The sequence below is a fragment of the Zeus faber genome, assembly GCF_960531495.2.
Source record: "Zeus faber genome assembly, chromosome: 4".
Taxonomy (NCBI): domain Eukaryota; kingdom Metazoa; phylum Chordata; class Actinopteri; order Zeiformes; family Zeidae; genus Zeus; species Zeus faber.
In genome coordinates this window covers 37,138,914-37,160,768 of record NC_137191.1, presented here as the reverse complement: position 1 = coordinate 37,160,768, position 21,855 = coordinate 37,138,914, and the positions used below count along the sequence as shown (strand labels likewise).

The following is a 21,855-nucleotide window of genomic DNA, read 5'->3' as shown; positions in this document are numbered from 1 at the left end:
CAGATAGAGAGAGAGAGAGGGAGAGAGAGGGAGAGAGAGGGAGAGAGAGACAGGGAGAGAGAGAGATGGGGGAGAGAGGGAGAGAGAGGGAGAGAGAGACAGGGAGAGAGAGAGATGGGGGAGAGATAGGGTGCTATCAGCAGAACCATGTGTTGGGTGGAGTTTGTACAACTCCCTTTAAAAGGCACTGAGCTGTGAGACTGCTACCAGTCTGCTGTGAGGCCTGTCTCCCTGACTGTCTGTCTGTTTCAGTGGAGGTGACGAGAGAAAGGATGTCGGGGAGCACTCCCAGAGACAGGTGAGTATCATCTCCACAACCTCTACTCGAGCTCTACTCGAACGCTACTCTACTCTACTCTACCGCTACTCTACTCTACTCTACTCTACTCTACTCTACCGCTACTCTACCTCTACTCTACTCTACTTCTGCTCTACTCTACTCTGCTCTACTCTGCTCTACTCTGCTCTACCTCTACTCTGCTCTACTCTACTCTACTCTACTCTACCTCTACTCTACTCTGCTCTACTCTACTCTACCTCTACTCTACCTCTACTCTACTCTACTCTACTTCTACTCTGCTCTACTCTACTCTACTCTACTCTACTCAACCTCTACTCAACCTCTACTCAACCTCTGCTCTGCTCTACTCTGTCTTCTCTACTCTACTCTACTCTACTCTACTCTACTCTGCTCTACTCTACTCTACTCTACCTCTACTCTGCTCTACTCTACCTCTACTCTGCTCTACTCTACTCTGCTCTACTCTGCTCTGCTCTACCCTATGAGTGAATATTGTCATCAAGCTCTCTCCAGGATTAGTGCTTTATTGATTTACCAGTTGATTGATATGGACAAAGCTCTTACTTCATACAAAGTTCTAACCTCCACCCTCTTCCCTATGTGAGTCTTGTGGTGGAGGTGATGGGGTGGAGGTGATGCGGTGGAGGTGATGTGGTGGAGGTGATGAGCAGCCCGTGTGCTCTTGCAGGTTCGGCGCCGTGTGGTTGGTGTTCTTCATGCTGGGTCTGGGGACTCTGCTGCCCTGGAACTTCTTCATGACGGCCACCATGGTGCGAGCACGACGCCCCGCCTCAGACCTTCACCTTCCGCCTGCGGTGGACCAACCTTCCCACCGTTTCCCTCTCTCCGTCCGCAGTACTTCACCGGACGCCTGCGGGACAGCGCCCCCCGCCGCCCGGAGGCCAACGCCACAGAGGCCGGCGGCGACACCCGCAGCTTCCTGGAGGCCAAGTTCAACAACGTGATGACGCTGTGCGCCATGGTTCCTCTGCTGCTCTTCACCTACCTCAACTCCTTCCTGCACTCGCGGTCAGTCCGCCACCTCAGCGTCTATTCTGTTGCTCTTCTATCTTCTATTCCCTCTATTTCTTCTATCTTTCTTCTGCAAACACGGGACATATCTATGAAATCATAGATATGTCTCTTTGTAGTCTGTTGTTGTCCATCTTGGGAACAATTCAATCCCTCAGCCTCAGTGTTTTTGCCGTGTCCCAAGCACCAAGTTTGGATTTCAACGATGAATTCCAAGGCATTCAAACATATTCGACATAGTTATGCACAAACGGAGTCAAAGTACCGAGATCCACATGGAACTCCAGTGTTGGTGCGCTGTACATATCTTTATTTATAGACACGTGTGATGTCGTGTAGGACATGTGAGTGGTCACGATGAAAAGAAAGAACAAACTGTTGAGTAAGGATCATCCGCTCAGCTGCTCTGAAAGATGTCATCCCTGCCATCACAGCCTCCCTGCTCAGTCGTTAGTCACATGCTGCCAAATTAAGCGACTTAAGAAGTTGTCTTTTCTGTGAGTATATAACCACAAATAACTTAGAGATAGATAGATCAGTAAGTATATTTGACACAGCGTCCCCCAGAAGCTGCGTGTGATGGGCAGTCTGCTGGTCATCATGAGCGTCTTCATGCTGACCGCCGTCCTGGTCAAGGTGCACATGGAGCCGCTGCCCTTCTTCTGCATCACCATGGTCAAGATTGTCATCATCAACTGTGAGGCACTAATAATAATACCATCTGACCCAATGTGGAATGAGGTGGATTTTGATTAAACAGCAACTATCATATTTTACTAGTACTTTTTTTTAGGGATTTGCAATCTCGAGCGCTGCAGTTAACGGCCATGTTACAGTTCACTGGCTATTATATCACATTATATTACATTAAATTACATTTTATTACATTAAATGACAATATATTACATTAAATTACAATATATTATATTACATTAAATTACATTTTATTACATTAAATTACAATATATTATATTAAATTACAATATATTATATTACATTATATTACATTAAATTACATTATATTACATTAAATTACAATATATTATATTACATTAAATTACATTATATTACATTATATTACAATATATTATATTACATTATATTTCATTAAATTACAATATATTATATTACATTATATTACATTATATTACAATATATTACATTAAATTACATTATATCACAATATATTATATTACATTATATTACATTAAATCACAATATATTATATTACATTATATCACATTAAACAACAATATATAATATTACATTATATTACATTATATTACAATATATTAGATTAAATTACATTAAATTACATTATATTACAATATATTATATAACATTATATCACATTATATTACATGAAATTACAATATATTATATTACCTTATATTAAATTATTATTCCCTTTGGACTTTTTGTCTTAGTGACATCTGTAAACTGCATACTGTACAGCAGTATTACTTCCTATCCGGTAGACAGTGTACTATCCAGCACACGTGTACTGTCATGTTGATGGTTCCATATTACTGTTGTTACTGATAGTTGTTTCCCGGCAGCGGTGGGCGCGGTGCTGCAGGGCAGCCTGTTCGGCATGGCCGGTGTCCTGCCTGCCTCCTACACCACGCCCATCATGAGCGGCCAGGGCCTCGCCGGGACCTTCGCCGCCGTGGCCATGATCTGCGCCATCGCAAGTAAGTTCATCACAACGATGCCACTTCACACTATTACCAATGATTATTACTACTGTAATTACTGTTATAACTGTTATTACTGATTATTACTGTTAATACTGTTATAACTGTTATTGCTGATTATTACTGTTATTACTGGTATTACTGTTAATACTGTTATAACTGTTGTTACTGATTATTACTGTTATTACTGTTATTACTGTTATTGTTATTTGTGTGATAACTGTTATTACTGGTTATTACTATTAGTACTATTATTACTGTGATAACTGTTATTAGCATGATAACTGTTATTACTGGTTATTAATGTTGTTGCTGTTATTAATAGTATTACTTGTTATAACTGTTATCACTGGTTATTACTGTTATTACTGGTTACTACTGGCTATTACTGTTATAACTGTTATTACTTATTATTACTGGTTATTACTGTTATTGCTGTAATTTCTGTTATAACTCGTTATTACTGGTTACTACTGGTACTACTGTTATTACTTTTATTACTGTTATTACTGGTTATTTCTGTTATTTCTGGTATTACTGGTTATCACTGTTATTACTGTTATTACTGATTATTACTGTTATTAATGTAATTACTTTTATTACTGTTATTACTGGTTATTACTGTCATTACTTATTGTTACTGTTATTAATTGTTATTACTGTCATTACTGATTATAACTGTTATTACTATTATTACTGGTATTACAGTTTATTTCTCTTATAAAATGTTATTACTGTTAATACTGATTATCACTGTTATTACTGGTTATTACTGCTATTACTGGTTATCACTATTATTACTGATTATAACTGTTATTACTGATTATAACTGTTATTACTGATTATTACTGTTATAACTGGTTATCACTGTTATTACTGTTATTACTGCTATTACTGGTTATCATTGTTATTACTGTTATTACTGCTATTACTGGTAATCACTGTTATTACTGATTATAACTGTTATTACTGATTATTACTGTTATAACTGGTTATCACTGTTATTACTGTTATTACTGATTATCACTGGTATTACTGGTTATTACTGCTCTAACTGGTTATCACTGTTATTACTGATTATAACTGTTATTACTGATTATTACTGTTATGACTGGTTATCACTGTTATTACTGTTATTAATTGTTGTAACTTGTATTTCAGATTATTACTGTTATAACTGGTTATCACTGTTATTACTGATTATAACTGTTTTTACTGATTATTACTGTTATAACTGTTATTACTGTTATGTCTGCTGTTCTTCCCTCCGCAGGTGGTGTAGCCATCAAGGACGCTGCGTTTGGTTACTTTATCACAGCATGTGCTGTGATATTTCTCTCCATTCTGTCTTACATCGCTCTCCCTAAACTGGTACAGAACATGAAATATGATCATGATATTAGCATATGAGACAAACACTAAGAAAGTGACTCCTCAACCTCTGCTGGGACTCATCTGTTCAACAGGAGTTCTACCAGTTCCACCAGCAGGGCCAACGGGTCGCCAACGAAGACACCCGACTAAACCCCATGGAGACAGGTGAGCGTCAGTCTCCTCCGTGAGACGCTGTCCTCACATGATAAGATCACATGTCAGAGGTGTGGTTCAATCAACACCAAGCAACTGGACACGGTCGACCAATAAGACAAACATCTTGAACTGTGTTTGAATAACTTATAATAATAACTGGGAGCCACTTTAGTCCCTATTCGGTTGGTGGGTAGAGATGGACCAGGAGGTGGTAGGTAGGAGGTAGAGATGGACCAGGAGGTGGTAGATGGGAGGTACAGATGGACCAGTAGGTGGTAGGTGGGAGGTAGAAATGGACCAGGAGGTGGTAGGTGGAAGGTAGAGATGGACCATGAGGTGGTAGGTAGGAGGTACAGATAGACCAGGAGGTGGTAGGTAGGAGGTACAGCTGGACCAGGAGGTGGTAGGTGGGAGGTAGAGATAGACCAGGAGGTGGTAGGTAGGAGGTACAGATAGACCAGGAGGTGGTAGGTAGGAGGTAGAGATGGACCAGGAGGTGGTAGGTAGGAGGTAGAGATGGACGAGGAGGTGCTAGGTAGGAGGTAGAGATGGACCAGGAGGTGGTAGGTGGGAGGTAGAAATGGACCAGGAGGTGGTAGGTGGAAGGTAGAGATGGACCAGGAGGTGGTAGGTAGGAGGTACAGATGGACCAGGAGGTGGTAGGTGGAAGGTAGAGGAGGTGGTCACAGGATGTGAAACCATGGCAGCTTCTCTTGGCAGCTTATCACCTCAATCTCCTGCAGCTGCATCCCCTCCCAGTTACCAGCACTGGCTCTCTCCACCTGCAGATGCCTTCCCCAGTATCACATCCACTTGTACTGGTTTCATCGAAACCAGAGGCCAAATGTTCTGGACTCTGGGCAGATGGCAGGGAGTTCAGAGACCATGGAGAAGTTCTTTGGGCCTCAAAGAGGTTCTGGCAAACCATCCGACAGCTCAGGAAGGAGAGCAGGACTTGGCCCAAGCTGTTATCAGCAAGGGTGGAGGCACTTTGGAAACTCCTGATCTGCCCCCTGGTGGAGGAGGTAGGGAGTGTTCTGGGCGATCAGAACCAACTTGTTGGTGGAAGTCACTGAGTTTGTCAGGAAACTACAGACTGGAACAGTAGCAGGGACTGGCAGACCGGAGGGGAGGCTCCACCAGGGAACTGGAATGGATTTATTGATCGTCCAACCTCAGATACAAGAGAAACAATACGGATTCTGTCCTGGACCTGGACCTGGACCTGGACCTGGACCTGGACCAACTCTTTACCCTCTCACAAAGCCTTGAGGGCTCATGGGAATTTGTCAGAAGGCTCCATGTGTTTTGTGGACTTGGTAAAAGCGTCCGACCGTGTTAGCTGAGGAGTTGTGTGGGAGGGGACGTGGTGCGGCGGTGGCAGGAGGAGCTGCTGCACCGTCAGGTCTGGACCACGTGACGTCAAGTAAAAAGACACGTTCTGTGGTTCTGTGTTTTCAGGGAACGCAGCAGAGGGAACATCTGACAACAAGGAGGTTTCCATGATGAGCATCTTCAAGAAGGTGCAAGACACAGGCACACACACACACACACACACACACACACACACACACACACACACACACACGTATGATGTATGATGTATGATGTATGATGTACATCACATTGTGTGCTATCACCGGTTGCGTTGCATTACATTTCACTGCATATATGTATGGAAGTATGTATATGTATGTGACAAATAAAAATCTTGAATCTTGAATCTTGAATCTTGAAATGTATGTGTGTGTGTGTGTACATAGATCTGGCCTCTGGCTTTCTCCGTGTGCTTCGTCTTCACTGTGACCATCGGAACATTTCCCGCCGTCACCGCTGATGTCAAGTCCACCATCGCTAGAGGAACTTCTTGGGGTAAAATACACAATATTACTGATACCACCATTTGCAACGTGCAGTACTTCATCCCTGTGTAGTATTTCAGAAATCAACTTCTTGTATTTCAGAGCTGTACTTCATCCCTGTCTCCTGTTTCCTGCTGTTCAACCTGTGCGACTGGGCCGGCAGGAGTCTGACTGCATTGTGTATGTGGGTGAGTAGAGCTGCTGGGGGCTACATGCTACATGCTACATGCTACATGCTCTAGGTATTTCCCTCTTATGGAGCTCCAGGTCCGCACGAGCTCCAGGATCCAACAAGCTCTGACGGTGCTGTGTGGTGTTGTGTGTTCCAGCCCGGCGGGCGCAACAAGCTGCTACACCTCCTGGTGGTGCTGCGCCTCCTGCTGGTTCCTCTGTTGATGCTGTGCAATGTGCAGCCGCGCCACAAACTGCCGGTCTACTTCCACCACGACGCCTTCTTCGTGGTCTTCATGATCCTCTTCTCCTTCTCCAACGGCTACCTGGCCAGCCTCTGCATGTGCTTCGGACCCAAGTAAGACGCTCCACCTCCTGGTATTTATTTATACTTTAAGATTCTTCAGCGTTCAGGTGGTCGTTGGACTGCGGATCAATCCTCTGGACAGGGTGGGATTCTTACTCTACAACCGTGCATCGGTGTACTCGTCACCGGGACGACAGTGTTTGCTGACCCACGGAGTAAAAAACATGTGAACGTCCAGACCGGTGGACAAGGTGTCTTGGTTATAATTATTACTGCTGCAGGTGCTCCACCTCCAGGAACTGGAGCACCACCCAAGCATCCACCCTCTGCTGTCATCCTCAGGCGGTGGCTCAGTTGAGGGAAATCAGCAACATGGACCATGTATGTATTAGTACTGTGGTATTAGTACTGTAGTGATAGTACTGTAGTATTAGTACTGTAGTATTAGTACTGTAGAATTAGTGCTGTAGTATTAGTACTGTGGTATCAGTATTGCAGTATTAGTACTGTAATATTAGAACTTTGGAATTAGTACTGTTGTATTATTACTTTGCTATTAGTACTGTAGTATTAGTACTGTAGTATTAGTGCTGTAGTATTGATACTGTAGTATAAGTACTATGCTATTAGTACTGTAGTATTAGTACTGTGCTATTAGTACTATGCTATTAGTACTGTAGTATTAGTATTAGTACTTTAGTATGAGTACTGGGGAATTAGTTCTGTATTATAAGTACTGTAGTATTATTACTGTAGTGTTAGTACTGTGCTTTTAGTACTGTGGTATTAGTACTGTAGTATTAGTATTGCAGTATTAGTACTGTGCTATAAGTACCATAGTATTAGTACTGTGCTATTAGTGCTGTGCTATTACTGCTGGAGTATTAGTGCTCTAGTATTAATACTGTGGTATTAGTACTGTAGTATTAGTACTGTAGTGTTAGTAGGGTGCTTTTAGTACTGTGCTATTAGTACTGTAGTATAAGTATTGCAGTATTAGTACTGTGCTATTAGTACTGTACTATTAGTACTGTAGTATTAGTACTGTGGCATTGTACTGTAGTATTAGTAGTTAGTTAGTTTGGCCTTTGTATTCCTTTCGGAACATAGGCCATTGATGAATTGCCTCCACCCTCGTCTGTCCTGGGCCATCTTCTCCAGCTGTTGCTACGTCAGTCCCTCCTTCTTCAACTCCTGCTCTGTGCTTCTTCTCCAGCTGTTGCTACGTCAGCCCCTCCTTCTTCAACTCCTGCTCTGTGCTTCTTCTCCAGCTGTTGCTACGTCAGCCCCCCCTTCTTGAACTCCTGCCCTGTGCTTCTTCTCCAGCTGTTGCTACGTCAGCCCCTCCTTCTTGAGCTCCTGCCCTGTGCTTCTTCTCCAGCTGTTGCTACGTCAGCCCCTCCTTCTTGAGCTCCTGCCCTGTGCTTCTTCTCCAGGTGTTGCTACGTCAGCCCCTCCTTCTTGAGCTCCTGCTCTGTGCTTCTTCTCCAGCTGTTGCTACGTCAGCCCCTCCTTCTTGAACTCCTGCTCTGTGCTTCTTCTCCAGCTGACGTAGGAGGGGCTGATCTAGCAACATCTGTTGCTACGTCAGCCCCTCCTTCTTGAGCTCCTGCTCTGTGCTTCTTCTCCAGCTGTTGCTACGTCAGCCCCTCCTTCTTGACCTCCTGCTCTGTGCTTCTTCTCCAGCTGTTGCTACATCAGCCCCTCCTTCTTCAACTCCTGCTCTGTGCTTCTTCTCCAGCTGTTGCTACGTCAGCCCCTCCTTCTTGAGCTCCTGCTCTGTGCTTCTTCTCCAGGTGTTGCCACGTCAGCCCCTCCTTCTTCAACTCCTGCTCTGTGCTTCTTCTCCAGCTGTTGCTACGTCAGCCCCTCCTTCTTGAACTCCTGCTCTGTGCTTCTTCTCCAGCTGTTGCTACGTCAGCCCCTCAGCTTCTGCTACGTCAGCCCCTCCTTCTTGAACTCCTGCTCTGTGCTTCTTCTCCAGCTGTTGCTACGTCAGCCCCTCCTTCTTGAACTCCTGCTCTGTGCTTCTTCTCCAGCTGACGTAGCAGGGGCTGATGTAGCAACATCTGTTGCTAAGTCAGCCCCTCCTTCTTCAACTCCTGCTCTGTGCTTCTTCTCCAGCTGTTGCTACGTCAGCCCCTCCTTCTTGAGCTCCTGCTCTGTGCTTCTTCTCCAGCTGTTGCTACGTCAGCCCCTCCTTCTTGAGCTCCTGCTCTGTGCTTCTTCTCCAGCTGTTGCTACGTCAGCCCATCCTTCTTCAACTCCTGCTCTGTGCTTCTTCTCCAGCTGTTGCTACGTCAGCCCCTCCTTCTTGAACTCCTGCTCTGTGCTTCTTCTCCAGCTGTTGCTCCGTCAGCCCCTCCTTCTTGAGCTCCTGCTCTGTGCTTCTTCTCCAGCTGTTGCTACGTCAGCCCCTCCTTCTTCAACTCCTGCTCTGTGCTTCTTCTCCAGGTGTTGCTACATCAGCCCCTCCTTCTTGAGCTCCTACTCTGTGCTTCTTCTCCAGCTGTTGCTACGTCAGCCCCTCCTTCTTCAACTCCTGCTCTGTGCTTCTTCTCCAGCTGTTGCTACGTCAGCCCCTCCTTCTTGAACTCCTGCTCTGTGCTTCTTCTCCAGCTGTTGCTCCGTCAGCCCCTCCTTCTTGAGCTCCTGCTCTGTGCTTCTTCTCCAGCTGTTGCTACGTCAGCCCCTCCTTCTTCAACTCCTGCTCTGTGCTTCTTCTCCAGGTGTTGCTACATCAGCCCCTCCTTCTTGAGCTCCTACTCTGTGCTTCTTCTCCAGCTGTTGCTACGTCAGCCCCTCCTTCTTCAACTCCTGCTCTGTGCTTCTTCTCCAGCTGTTGCTACGTCAGCCCCTACTTCTTGAGCACCTGCTCTGTGCTTCTTCTCCAGCTGTTGCTACGTCAGCCCCTCCTTCTTGAGCTCCTGCCCTGTGCTTCTTCTCCAGCTGTTGCTACGTCAGCCCCTCCTTCTTGAGCTCCTGCCCTGTGCTTGTTCTCCAGGTGTTGCTACGTCAGCCCCTCCTTCTTGAGCTCCTGCTCTGTGCTTCTTCTCCAGGTGTTGCTACGTCAGCCCCTCCTTCTTGAGCTCCTGCTTTGTGCTTCTTCTCCAGGTGTTGCTACGTCAGCCCCTCCTTCTTGAGCTCCTGCTCTGTGCTTCTTCTCCAGGTGTTGCTACGTCAGCCCCTCCTTCTTGAACTCCTGCTCTGTGCTTCTTCTCCAGCTGACGTAGGAGGGGCTGATGTAGCAACATCTGTTGCTACGTCAGCCCCTCCTTCTTGAGCTCCTGCTCTGTGCTTCTTCTCCAGCTGTTGCTTCGTCAGCCCCTCCTTCTTCAACTCCTGCTCTGTGCTTCTTCTCCAGCTGTTGCTACGTCAGCCCCTCCTTCTTGAACTCCTGCTCTGTGCTTCTTCTCCAGCTGTTGCTACGTCAGCCCCTCCTTCTTCAACTCCTGCTCTGTGCTTCTTCTCCAGCTGTTGCTACGTCAGCCCCTCAGCTTCTGCTACGTCAGCCCCTCCTTCTTGAACTCCTGCTCTGTGCTTCTTCTCCAGCTGTTGCTACGTCAGCCCCTCCTTCTTGAGCTCCTGCTCTGTGCTTCTTCTCCAGCTGTTGCTACGTCAGCCCCTCCTTCTTGAGCTCCTGCTCTGTGCTTCTTCTCCAGCTGTTGCTACGTCAGCCCCTCCTTCTTGAGCTCCTGCTCTGTGCTTCTTCTCCAGCTGTTGCTACGTCAGCCCCTCCTTCTTCAACTCCTGCTCTGTGCTTCTTCTCCAGCTGTTGCTACGTCAGCCCCTCAGCTTCTGCTACGTCAGCCCCTCCTTCTTGAACTCCTGCTCTGTGCTTCTTCTCCAGCTGTTGCTACGTCAGCCCCTCCTTCTTGAACTCCTGCTCTGTGCTTCTTCTTCAGGTGTTGCTACGTCAGCCCCTCCTTCTTGAACTCCTGCTCTGTGCTTCTTCTCCAGGTGTTGCTACGTCAGCCCCTCCTTCTTGAACTCCTGCTCTGTGCTTCTTCTCCAGGTGTTGCTACGTCAGCCCCTCCTTCTTCAACTCCTGCTCTGTGCTTCTTCTCCAGCTGTTGCTACGTCAGCCCCTCAGCTTCTGCTACGTCAGCCCCTCCTTCTTCAACTCCTGCTCTGTGCTTCTTCTCCAGCTGTTGCTACGTCAGCCCCTCCTTCTTCAACTCCTGCTCTGTGCTTCTTCTCCAGGTGTTGCTACATCAGCCCCTCCTTCTTGAGCTCCTACTCTGTGCTTCTTCTCCAGCTGTTGCTACGTCAGCCCCTCCTTCTTCAACTCCTGCTCTGTGCTTCTTCTCCAGCTGTTGCTACGTCAGCCCCTACTTCTTGAGCACCTGCTCTGTGCTTCTTCTCCAGCTGTTGCTACGTCAGCCCCTCCTTCTTCAACTCCTGCTCTGTGCTTCTTCTCCAGGTGTTGCTACGTCAGCCCCTCCTTCTTGAACTCCTGCTCTGTGCTTCCTCTCCAGCTGTTGCTACGTCAGCCCCTCCTTCTTGAGCTCCTGCTCTGTGCTTCCTCTCCAGCTGTTGCTACGTCAGCCCCTCCTTCTTGAGCTCCTGCCCTGTGCTTCTTCTCCAGCTGTTGCTACGTCAGCCCCTCCTTCTTGAGCTCCTGCCCTGTGCTTCTTCTCCAGGTGTTGCTACGTCAGCCCCTCCTTCTTGAGCTCCTGCTCTGTGCTTCTTCTCCAGCTGACGTAGGAGGGGCTGATGTAGCAACATCTGTTGCTAGGTCAGCCCCTCCTTCTTGAGCTCCTGCTCTGTGCTTCTTCTCCAGCTGTTGCTACGTCAGCCCCTCCTTCTTGAGCTCCTGCTCTGTGCTTCTTCTCCAGCTGTTGCTACGTCAGCCCCTCAGCTTCTGCTATGTCAGCCCCTCCTTCTTGAACTCCTGCTCTGTGCTTCTTCTCCAGCTGTTGCTACGTCAGCCCCTCCTTCTTCAACTCCTGCTCTGTGCTTCTTCTCCAGCTGTTGCTACGTCAGCCCCTCCTTCTTGAGCTCCTGCTCTGTGCTTCTTCTCCAGGTGTTGCTACGTCAGCCCCTCAGCTTCTGCTACGTCAGCCCCTCCTTCTTGAACTCCTGCTCTGTGCTTCTTCTCCAGCTGTTGCTACGTCAGCCCCTCAGCTTCTGCTACGTCAGCCCCTCCTTCTTGAACTCCTGCTCTGTGCTTCTTCTCCAGCTGTTGCTACGTCAGCCCCTTCTTCTTGAACTCCTGCTCTGTGCTTCTTCTCCAGCTGTTGCTACGTCAGCCCCTCCTTCTTGAGCTCCTGCTCTGTGCTTCTTCTCCAGGTGTTGCTACGTCAGCCCCTCCTTCTTCAACTCCTGCTCTGTGCTTCTTCTCCAGCGGTTGCTACGTCAGCCCCTCCTTCTTGAACTCCTGCTCTGTGCTTCTTCTCCAGCTGTTGCTACGTCAGCCCCTCCTTCTTGAGCTCCTGCTCTGTGCTTCTTCTCCAGCTGTTGCTACGTCAGCCCCTCCTTCTTCAACTCCTGCTCTGTGCTTCTTCTCCAGCTGTTGCTACGTCAGCCCCTACTTCTTGAGCACCTGCTCTGTGCTTCTTCTCCAGCTGTTGCTACGTCAGCCCCTCCTTCTTGAGCTCCTGCTCTGTGCTTCTTCTCCAGGTGTTGCTACGTCAGCCCCTCCTTCTTGAGCACCTGCTCTGTGCTTCTTCTCCAGGTGTTGCTACGTCAGCCCCTCCTTCTTGAACTCCTGCTCTGTGCTTTCTCTCCAGCTGTTGCTACGTCAGCCCCTCCTTCTTGAGCTCCTGCTCTGTGCTTCTTCTCCAGCTGTTGCTACGTCAGCCCCTCCTTCTTGAGCTCCTGCTCTGTGCTTCTTCTCCAGCTGTTGCTACGTCAGCCCCTCCTTCTTGAGCTCCTGCTCTGTGCTTCTTCTCCAGGTGTTGCTACGTCAGCCCCTCCTTCTTGAACTCCTGCTCTGTGCTTCTTCTCCAGCTGACGTAGGAGGGGCTGATGTAGCAACATCTGTTGCTACGTCAGCCCCTCCTTCTTGAGCTCCTGCTCTGTGCTTCTTCTCCAGCTGTTGCTACGTCAGCCCCTCAGCTTCTGCTATGTCAGCCCCTCCTTCTTGAACTCCTGCTCTGTGCTTCTTCTCCAGCTGTTGCTACGTCAGCCCCTCCTTCTTCAACTCCTGCTCTGTGCTTCTTCTCCAGCTGTTGCTACGTCAGCCCCTCAGCTTCTGCTACGTCAGCCCCTCCTTCTTCAACTCCTGCTCTGTGCTTCTTCTCCAGCTGTTGCTACGTCAGCCCCTCCTTCTTGAACTCCTGCTCTGTGCTCCTTCTTCAGGTGTTGCTACGTCAGCCCCTCCTTCTTGAACTCCTGCTCTGTGCTTCTTCTCCAGCTGACGTAGGAGGGGCTGATGTAGCAACATCTGTTGCTAAGTCAGCCCCTCCTTCTTCAACTCCTGCTCTGTGCTTCTTCTCCAGCTGTTGCTACGTCAGCCCCTCCTTCTTCAACTCCTGCTCTGTGCTTCTTCTCCAGCTGTTGCTACGTCAGCCCCTCCTTCTTCAACTCCTGCTCTGTGCTTCTTCTCCAGCTGTTGCTACGTCAGCCCCTCCTTCTTGAGCTCCTGCTCTGTGCTTCTTCTCCAGCTGTTGCTACGTCAGCCCCTCCTTCTTCAACTCCTGCTCTGTGCTTCTTCTCCAGCTGTTGCTACGTCAGCCCCTCCTTCTTGAGCTCCTGCTCTGTGCTTCTTCTCCAGGTGTTGCTACGTCAGCCCCTCCTTCTTCAACTCCTGCTCTGTGCTTCTTCTCCAGCTGTTGCTACGTCAGCCCCTCCTTCTTGAACTCCTGCTCTGTGCTTCTTCTCCAGCTGTTGCTACGTCAGCCCCTCCTTCTTGAGCTCCTGCTCTGTGCTTCTTCTCCAGCTGTTGCTACGTCAGCCCCTCCTTCTTCAACTCCTGCTCTGTGCTTATTCTCCAGGTGTTGCTACATCAGCCCCTCCTTCTTGAGCTCCTACTCTGTGCTTCTTCTCCAGCTGTTGCTACGTCAGCCCCTCCTTCTTCAACTCCTGCTCTGTGCTTCTTCTCCAGCTGTTGCTACGTCAGCCCCTACTTCTTGAGCACCTGCTCTGTGCTTCTTCTCCAGCTGTTGCTACGTCAGCCCCTCCTTCTTGAGCTCCTGTTCTGTGCTTCTTCTCCAGGTGTTGCTACGTCAGCCCCTCCTTCTTGAACTCCTGCTCTGTGCTTCTTCTCCAGCTGTTGCTACGTCAGCCCCTCCTTCTTCAACTCCTGCTCTGTGCTTCTTCTCCAGCTGTTGCTACGTCAGCCCCTCCTTCTTCAACTCCTGCTCTGTGCTTCTTCTCCAGCTGTTGCTACGTCAGCCCCTCCTTCTTCAACTCCTGCTCTGTGCTTCTTCTCCAGCTGTTGCTACGTCAGCCCCTCCTTCTTGAACTCCTGCCCTGTGCTTCTTCTCCAGCTGTTGCTACGTCAGCCCCTCCTTCTTGAGCTCCTGCTCTGTGCTTCTTCTCCAGCTGTTGCTACGTCAGCCCCTCCTTCTTGAGCTCCTGCTCTGTGCTTCTTCTCCAGCTGTTGCTACGTCAGCCCCTCCTTCTTGAACTCCTGCTCTGTGCTTCTTCTCCAGCTGTTGCTACGTCAGCCCCTCCTTCTTCAACTCCTGCTCTGTGCTTCTTCTCCAGCTGTTGCTACGTCAGCCCCTCCTTCTTCAACTCCTGCTCTGTGCTTCTTCTCCAGCTGTTGCTACGTCAGCCCCTCCTTCTTCAACTCCTGCTCTGTGCTTCTTCTCCAGCTGTTGCTACGTCAGCCCCTCCTTCTTCAACTCCTGCTCTGTGCTTCTTCTCCAGCTGTTGCTACGTCAGCCCCTCCTTCTTGAACTCCTGCTCTGTGCTTCTTCTCCAGCTGTTGCTACGTCAGCCCCTCCTTCTTCAACTCCTGCTCTGTGCTTCTTCTCCAGCTGTTGCTACGTCAGCCCCTCCTTCTTGAACTCCTGCTCTGTGCTTCTTCTCCAGCTGTTGCTACGTCAGCCCCTCCTTCTTGAGCTCCTGCTCTGTGCTTCTTCTCCAGCTGTTGCTACGTCAGCCCCTCCTTCTTCAACTCCTGCTCTGTGCTTCTTCTCCAGCTGTTGCTACGTCAGCCCCTCCTTCTTCAACTCCTGCTCTGTGCTTCTTCTCCAGCTGTTGCTACGTCAGCCCCTCCTTCTTGAACTCCTGCTCTGTGCTTCTTCTCCAGCTGTTGCTACGTCAGCCCCTCCTTCTTCAACTCCTGCTCTGTGCTTCTTCTCCAGCTGTTGCTACGTCAGCCCCTCCTTCTTCAACTCCTGCTCTGTGCTTCTTCTCCAGCTGTTGCTACGTCAGCCCCTCCTTCTTCAACTCCTGCTCTGTGCTTCTTCTCCAGCTGTTGCTACGTCAGCCCCTCCTTCTTGAACTCCTGCTCTGTGCTTCTTCTCCAGCTGTTGCTACGTCAGCCCCTCCTTCTTCAACTCCTGCTCTGTGCTTCTTCTCCAGCTGTTGCTACGTCAGCCCCTCCTTCTTCAACTCCTGCTCTGTGCTTCTTCTCCAGCTGTTGCTACGTCAGCCCCTCCTTCTTCAACTCCTGCTCTGTGCTTCTTCTCCAGCTGTTGCTACGTCAGCCCCTCCTTCTTCAACTCCTGCTCTGTGCTTCTTCTCCAGCTGTTGCTACGTCAGCCCCTCCTTCTTGAGCTCCTGCTCTGTGCTTCTTCTCCAGCTGTTGCTACGTCAGCCCCTCCTTCTTCAACTCCTGCTCTGTGCTTCTTCTCCAGCTGTTGCTACGTCAGCCCCTCCTTCTTCAACTCCTGCTCTGTGCTTCTTCTCCAGCTGTTGCTACGTCAGCCCCTCCTTCTTGAACTCCTGCTCTGTGCTTCTTCTCCAGCTGTTGCTACGTCAGCCCCTCCTTCTTCAACTCCTGCTCTGTGCTTCTTCTCCAGCTGTTGCTACGTCAGCCCCTCCTTCTTCAACTCCTGCTCTGTGCTTCTTCTCCAGCTGTTGCTACGTCAGCCCCTCCTTCTTCAACTCCTGCTCTGTGCTTCTTCTCCAGCTGTTGCTACGTCAGCCCCTCCTTCTTGAACTCCTGCTCTGTGCTTCTTCTCCAGCTGTTGCTACGTCAGCCCCTCCTTCTTCAACTCCTGCTCTGTGCTTCTTCTCCAGCTGTTGCTACGTCAGCCCCTCCTTCTTGAACTCCTGCTCCAGATCCACTTTCTCCTTCTCATCTCTTCTTCTATTGGTTGCTGCTCGGTGCCTTCCCACAGCTTGATGTTGTTCATTGTGTTTGGCCAGAAGATGCCAAGGATGCGTCTTGGGCAGTGGTTCATGAGCATCTGCATCCTGCTCATGATGGTCGCGGTGTTCCTCCAGCAGGTACGGATTTGACGTTGGAGTTGAAGATTTTGAGCTTGGTCTTGAGCGAGATGTTTCTTGTTTTCCTTATCTTGATTAGGATGTTGAATGCTGCTCTAGCTTTTCAAGTTCTCGACTTTACGTCTTCCTCTGACCCTCCGTGCACGGCTATCACACTTCCCAGGAAGGTACATTCGTTGACCTCTTCGGGAGAGTGGCCCTTGAGTGTTATGGAATTCATGCTTTTGTTGTTAATCAACATGATTTTTGTTTTTGGCCCATTTATTTTGAGTCCAAGCACAGCTGCGGTTGTTTCCAGCCACGTTGTCTTGTCCTGCGTCTGTTGGTGTGTATGTGAGAGCGGTGCGATGTCATCCACAAAGTCAAGATCGTCAAGGTGTTCTGTCAGACTCCACTGGATGCCATTGTTTTTACATTTAGTCATTTATCAGACGCTTTTATCCAAAGCGACTTACAAGGGAGAATAACATTCAGCTACATTGCGACAGAGATAAGTGTAACAACAACATTGGTGTAACAATAAATACTGCAAGGTGGTGCTAAGTAATTGTAGGTTAGGACAGGAGGTACTCACTGAAGAGCTGGGTCTTCAAGTGCTTCTTAAAGACAGAGAGGGAGGTCCCCGCTCTGGTCATTTTTGGCAGCTCGTTCCACCAACGTGGAACTACAAATGAGAATAGCCTGGATTGCCGTGGCTGTATGGCCGGCAGAGCCAGGCGACGCTCATTTGACGAGCGCAGCATCCGGGGGGCAACATGTGCTCTTACAAGAGCACTTAAGTAGGCGGGAGCATTCCCAACAATCACTGTGTAGGCAAGCATCAGAGACTTGAACTTGATGCCAGCGGCTACAGGTAACCAGTGGAGCTCGATGAGCAGCGGAGTGACATGTGCCCTCTTTGGCTGGTTGAACACCAGTCGCGCCGCCGCATTCTGTATCATCTGAAGTGGCTTCACCGCACAGGCCGGCAAGCCTGTTAAGAGGGCGTTGCAGTAGTCGACACGGGACATCACCAAGGTTTGTATCAGCAGTTGAGTGGCATATTGGGTCAGGGACGGCCTGACTTTTCGGATGTTGAGTAGTGCGAAGCGGCAGGACCGGGAGACGGCGGCAACATGGTCCGAGAATGTCAGTTGGTCATCAATAATGACACCAAGATTCCTTGCAGCCTTGGTAGGAACAAGAGATAGAGAGTCGATTTTAATATCAATGTTGTGATAAATACCTTGTTCGGGCGGGAAGACCAGCAGTTCCGTTTTCGCCAGATTAAGTTGAAGATGATAATCCTTCATCCACGTGGATATGTCAGCGAGACAATCCGAGATCCGCGTCGAGACAGTAGGGTCGTCTGGCGGGAAGGACAGATAGAGTTGAGTATCATCCTCATAGCAGTGATATGAAAAGCCATGTGAGCGGATGATCGGGCCCAGTGAGGTGGTGTATATGGCAAAGAGGAGGGGTCCTAGCACCGAGCCTTGGGGCACCCCTGTGGTGAGGTTGTGAGGCACAGACAGCTGGCCTCGCCATGTCACACTGAACGAGCGCCCAGTGAGGTAAGACTCGAACCAGGAAAGTGCACTGCCCGTTATGCCCATGCTTGAGAGTATGGACAGGAGTATGCAATGATTGACAGTGTCAAAAGCAGCTGATAAGTCTAGCAGAATGAGAATGAGAATTATTGCTGGTTGTTTGTTTCATGATCCAGTCGATACAGTCGATACAGAGGAACGGAGAGAGGAGGCAGCCCTGTCTCACACCAGTGAGCACTTCCATCTTTTCATGTGCAGATCCCTGGTGGAGCACTTGACATTGCCTACCCTGGTATGTGTTCTTGATGATGTTTACATATTTCGGAGGGATACCATAGTGAGCCATGAGCTTCCACAGCAACACCAGGTCTACGCTGTCAAATGCCTTTTCAAAGTCAATGAAATTGACATAGACAGAGGTGTTTCATTCTCTGGACTGCTCGATGATGATCCTGAGGGTGGCAATTTGGTCACTGCAAGATCTTCTGTTCCGGAAACCAGCCTGGTTCAGTCTTTCATCAGCCCCCTTCCGTAGCCTCTCCAAGATGATGCCATTGAACACTTTGCCGGATGTTGATAGCAGCATGATCCCTCTGTAGTTGTTACACTCCCTGAGGTCTCCTTTCTTGGGTACAATTGCAGTGAGACCGTCCTTCCAGTCCGTTGGCATGATCTCTTCCTCCCATATTTGTTTGATCAGCTGGTGGAGCATGGTAGTTGAGGTTTCAAGAGCAGCTTGTAAGGCCTCTGCAGGGATCTAGTCTGAACCTTCCGCCTTGCCACTGCGCAATCCCTTTATTGCCTTCTTTACTTCAGATCTTGTTGAGGAATCGCAGCTTACCTCCAGCATCTGAGCAGCTGGTGGGATCTCCACCGTCCGGGCAGGGAGCTGTCTGTTGAGCAGTTCCCTGAAGTGCTCCGTCCATCTTTTCTGCTGTTCTTCCTTGGTGGTCAAGAGTTGCCCCTTGTTGCGGATCTGCGTGTTTGTCCGCCTAAACTTGCCTGCTAGTCTCTTTGTGGTCAGGTAGAGATCCTTTAGGTTGTTCTTTGAGGCTGTGACCTCCGCTTGCTGTGCCAAGTCTTCAATGTCATTTATTTTGTCGCGTTTAGCGCTTCTTTACACCTCCTTGTTTGCAGCTTCATAATCTCTATGGGCTGCCACCTTTTGTGCTCGTGTTTTTTGTGTGTTTTTTTACCCTCCTTCTATTCTTTTCAGTGTTTCTGTTGACAACCAAGGCTTGTGGTTTGTTTTCTTCCTCCCCAACACTTCTGAACAGGTCTCCTTCCATATGGTTTTCAGGCATTTCCAACGCTCCTCCATTGGTGTTCTGTCTTCGTCTTTCAGGGCTTGGAACCTGTTCTGTAGGTGGTTTGGTACAGTTCAGTTGTTCCTATGTCCTGGAAGAGCTGGATGTTGAATTTGACTCTGTTGTCACAGGGGTTGTTGCAGCGTTTCAGCTTCAGTTGTATTTTAGCTGTCAATAGGTGGTGGTCTGACCCGGCGTCTGCTCCACTCTTCACTCGAACATCCAGGAGAGAGCGTCTGAACTTCCTGTTTATGCAAATGTGGTCGATCTGGTTTTCAGTTGTGTGGTCAGGTGATACCCAAGTGGCTTTGTGGGGGGGTTTATGGGGAAAGAGTGTTCCTCCTATGACCAAGTTGTTGTCCGCACAGACATCAGCAAAGATCTCTCCGCTTGTTCATGGTGCCAATTCCTTGCTTTCCCATTACCAGATGGTATCCACTGTTGTCCAATCAAACCTTTGCATTCATGTCTCCCATGAGCACAGTGATGTCTTTTGCTGGTCTGGTCTGGAGTATCTGTTGCAGTTGATTGTAGAAGTCGTCCTTTGATTCCTCATCATTGCATTGCATTGTTGGTGGGTGCACAGCATTGTATGACTTGAAGCCTGATTCTTTTCTGTGTGGTTTGGAATGGCGCAGTGATGATTCTGGAGTTCATTGGCTCCCAACTGGTGAGGGACCTCTGTGCTTCTTTGGAGAACATACATGCAACTCCCTCCGTGTGTGGTGCCTTATCATCCGGATGTCCAGAGTATAATAAGGACTCACCTGACCTGACCTGACCTTTCCTGTCTGTATCCATCTGTTTTTTTCTGCTTCTGGGTTTTTTACTCATCATCAATGTTTCTGTAATCGTTTACATCCACGTCACAGAGGATTGGCCCAAGCGCTTCACAAGAGCATTACCTGGTACACCTCTCACGACGAGGACGTAGGGATGGGCTTTGAGAGGTAGTACTGTAGTATTTGTACTGTGCTATTAGTACTGTGGTATTAGTACTGTGGTATAAGTACTGTCGTATTAGTACTGTGGTATTACTACTGTGGTATTAGTACTGTGGTATTAGTACTGTAGTATTAGTACTGTAGTATTAGCACTGAAGTATTAGTACTGTAGTATTAGTACTGTGCTATTAGTGCTGTAGTATTAGTACTGTAGTATTAGTACTTTGGTATTAGTACTGTGGTATTAGTACTGTAGTATTATTACTGTGGTATTAGTACTGTGGAATATTGTCATTGAACGGCCGAAGCCAAACCCGATTCTACAGAGTCCTGAGTCGGGTAAAGCCCTGAAACAGAATAATCTAAAAACACACTATTTTCTATTTGTTTTGTTTGGAGAAACGGGGAAGGCGGAGCTTGCAGCTTGTGCGATGGTGCAGGGTCCAATCAGATTGGTGCCGGTGCCGATGTGGGCGGTTCCCCAACATGTTCCGCAGGGTCCCCAAACCACGCCCCGGTCAGATGGCGTCACCTGCTGCAGCGGCAGAAAGGTTAAAGGGTGAAAGTGATGTCGTGTTGTGAGACGTTGCTCGACTTCCTGTCGTCTGAAGCTGCTTCCTGTTGCAGGGAGGTTCTTCCTCACGAGGCGGAGACGGCTGGAGCCGTCATGGCGTTCTTCCTGTCACTGGGTTTGGCGCTGGGCGCCGCATTGTCCTTCCTGCTCAGAGGACTGGTGTGAGCCACCATCTTGGACTCATTCCAACAACCAGCGTATTACAGCCAATAATACTTCACCAGCTCAGCTGACCTTTTCAAAGGTGTCAGATGTTTGTGCAGAACTTTTAGGAATTCACTGAATATTTAAACATGTTTACTGTTTTGTTGTGATATTATTATTATTATTATTATTATTATTATTATAATTATTATTATTATTACAATTATTAGTATTATTATTATTATTATTATTATTATTTATATTATTATTGTTGTTATTATTATAATTACTATTATTATTATTATTATTAGATATATTTTAAATTCATACATTCATATCTGCATATCTGTAACCATATAAAAACACCTCCCGTTGCTTTGAATGAAACATTTTTATTACCTTTTATATTATTTTATAATAAATAACCGGAAAATGTGAAGGTGGAGGCGGAGCTCCAGGTGGAAGTGGTGAATTGTGGGAAATGTGCCTCTTTGAAAAGAGTTTGAGGTCAAAGGTCAAAGTTCACGTGTAGTGACATTTGAATACAAACAGGACATTGAACTTTGTTTCAATATTTAATATCAAACGAGTTACTACTACTACTCTAGTCCCCCTAAACTCCACCTCTACTCTTTTCTATTCCGTTCAACCTTTATTGAAATTCCTGGGCAACAATTAAGAGAATCCCTCATTTTCAATGAAGCCGAGATGACACGAGATGAAGACAGGCGCAGACGGAGGCAGGAGTGTGGAGGTCGTGGTTTTGAAGTGTTCGTGAGTCTGTAGAGAATCACTTTTTAACGGGTGTTGAAGACCAGTCCCCGAGGCTGCGGCATCAAAACAAGAGACATGAGATGAGTCATTTGAGCCCCGCCCATGGGGTCCGTAGTTCCAATCCGGCGTCATTGTGATGTAATGGGGTCATTTTCCAGTAACGGCCTTAAAAACAAACAGATACTAATGTTTATTCTGCCTTTGTCACAGAAGAGCAAGCCAGAGGTTTCAGAGTCAGAAGCTCCAAAATCCAACAGTGAAAGGAAAAGTGCTTCAACCGTCCTTTTCCTACTAATCACAGGAAAAACACGTAAAAGACGATATTGATATTTAAA

General features: G+C 48.0%; 1 protein-coding gene across 1 annotated transcript; it reads left to right on the top strand.

Annotated features, from left to right (window-relative positions):
* Positions 1-231: 231 nt before the first annotated feature.
* Positions 232-20,893, top strand: LOC307229112 (equilibrative nucleoside transporter 1-like). Its single transcript, XM_079999003.1, has 12 exons — positions 232-298; positions 990-1,071; positions 1,158-1,330; positions 1,891-2,030; positions 2,893-3,027; positions 4,304-4,401; positions 4,497-4,569; positions 6,022-6,083; positions 6,324-6,432; positions 6,525-6,610; positions 6,752-6,951; positions 20,656-20,893. Exons 1-12 carry the CDS (start codon positions 273-275, stop codon positions 20,765-20,767), a joined length of 1,296 nt encoding a protein of 431 aa, XP_079855129.1. The 5' UTR covers positions 232-272; the 3' UTR covers positions 20,768-20,893.
* The last annotated feature ends 962 nt before the right edge of the window (positions 20,894-21,855 follow it).

Coding starts and splice junctions, on each gene's coding strand:
- LOC307229112 (XM_079999003.1), top strand. CDS start 273: ATGTCGGGGAGCACTCCCAGAGACAG. Junction 4,570..6,021: donor ACTAAACCCCATGGAGACAG/GTGAGCGTCAGT, acceptor CTGTGTTTTCAG/GGAACGCAGCAGAGGGAACA. Junction 6,611..6,751: donor TGACTGCATTGTGTATGTGG/GTGAGTAGAGCT, acceptor TGTGTGTTCCAG/CCCGGCGGGCGCAACAAGCT.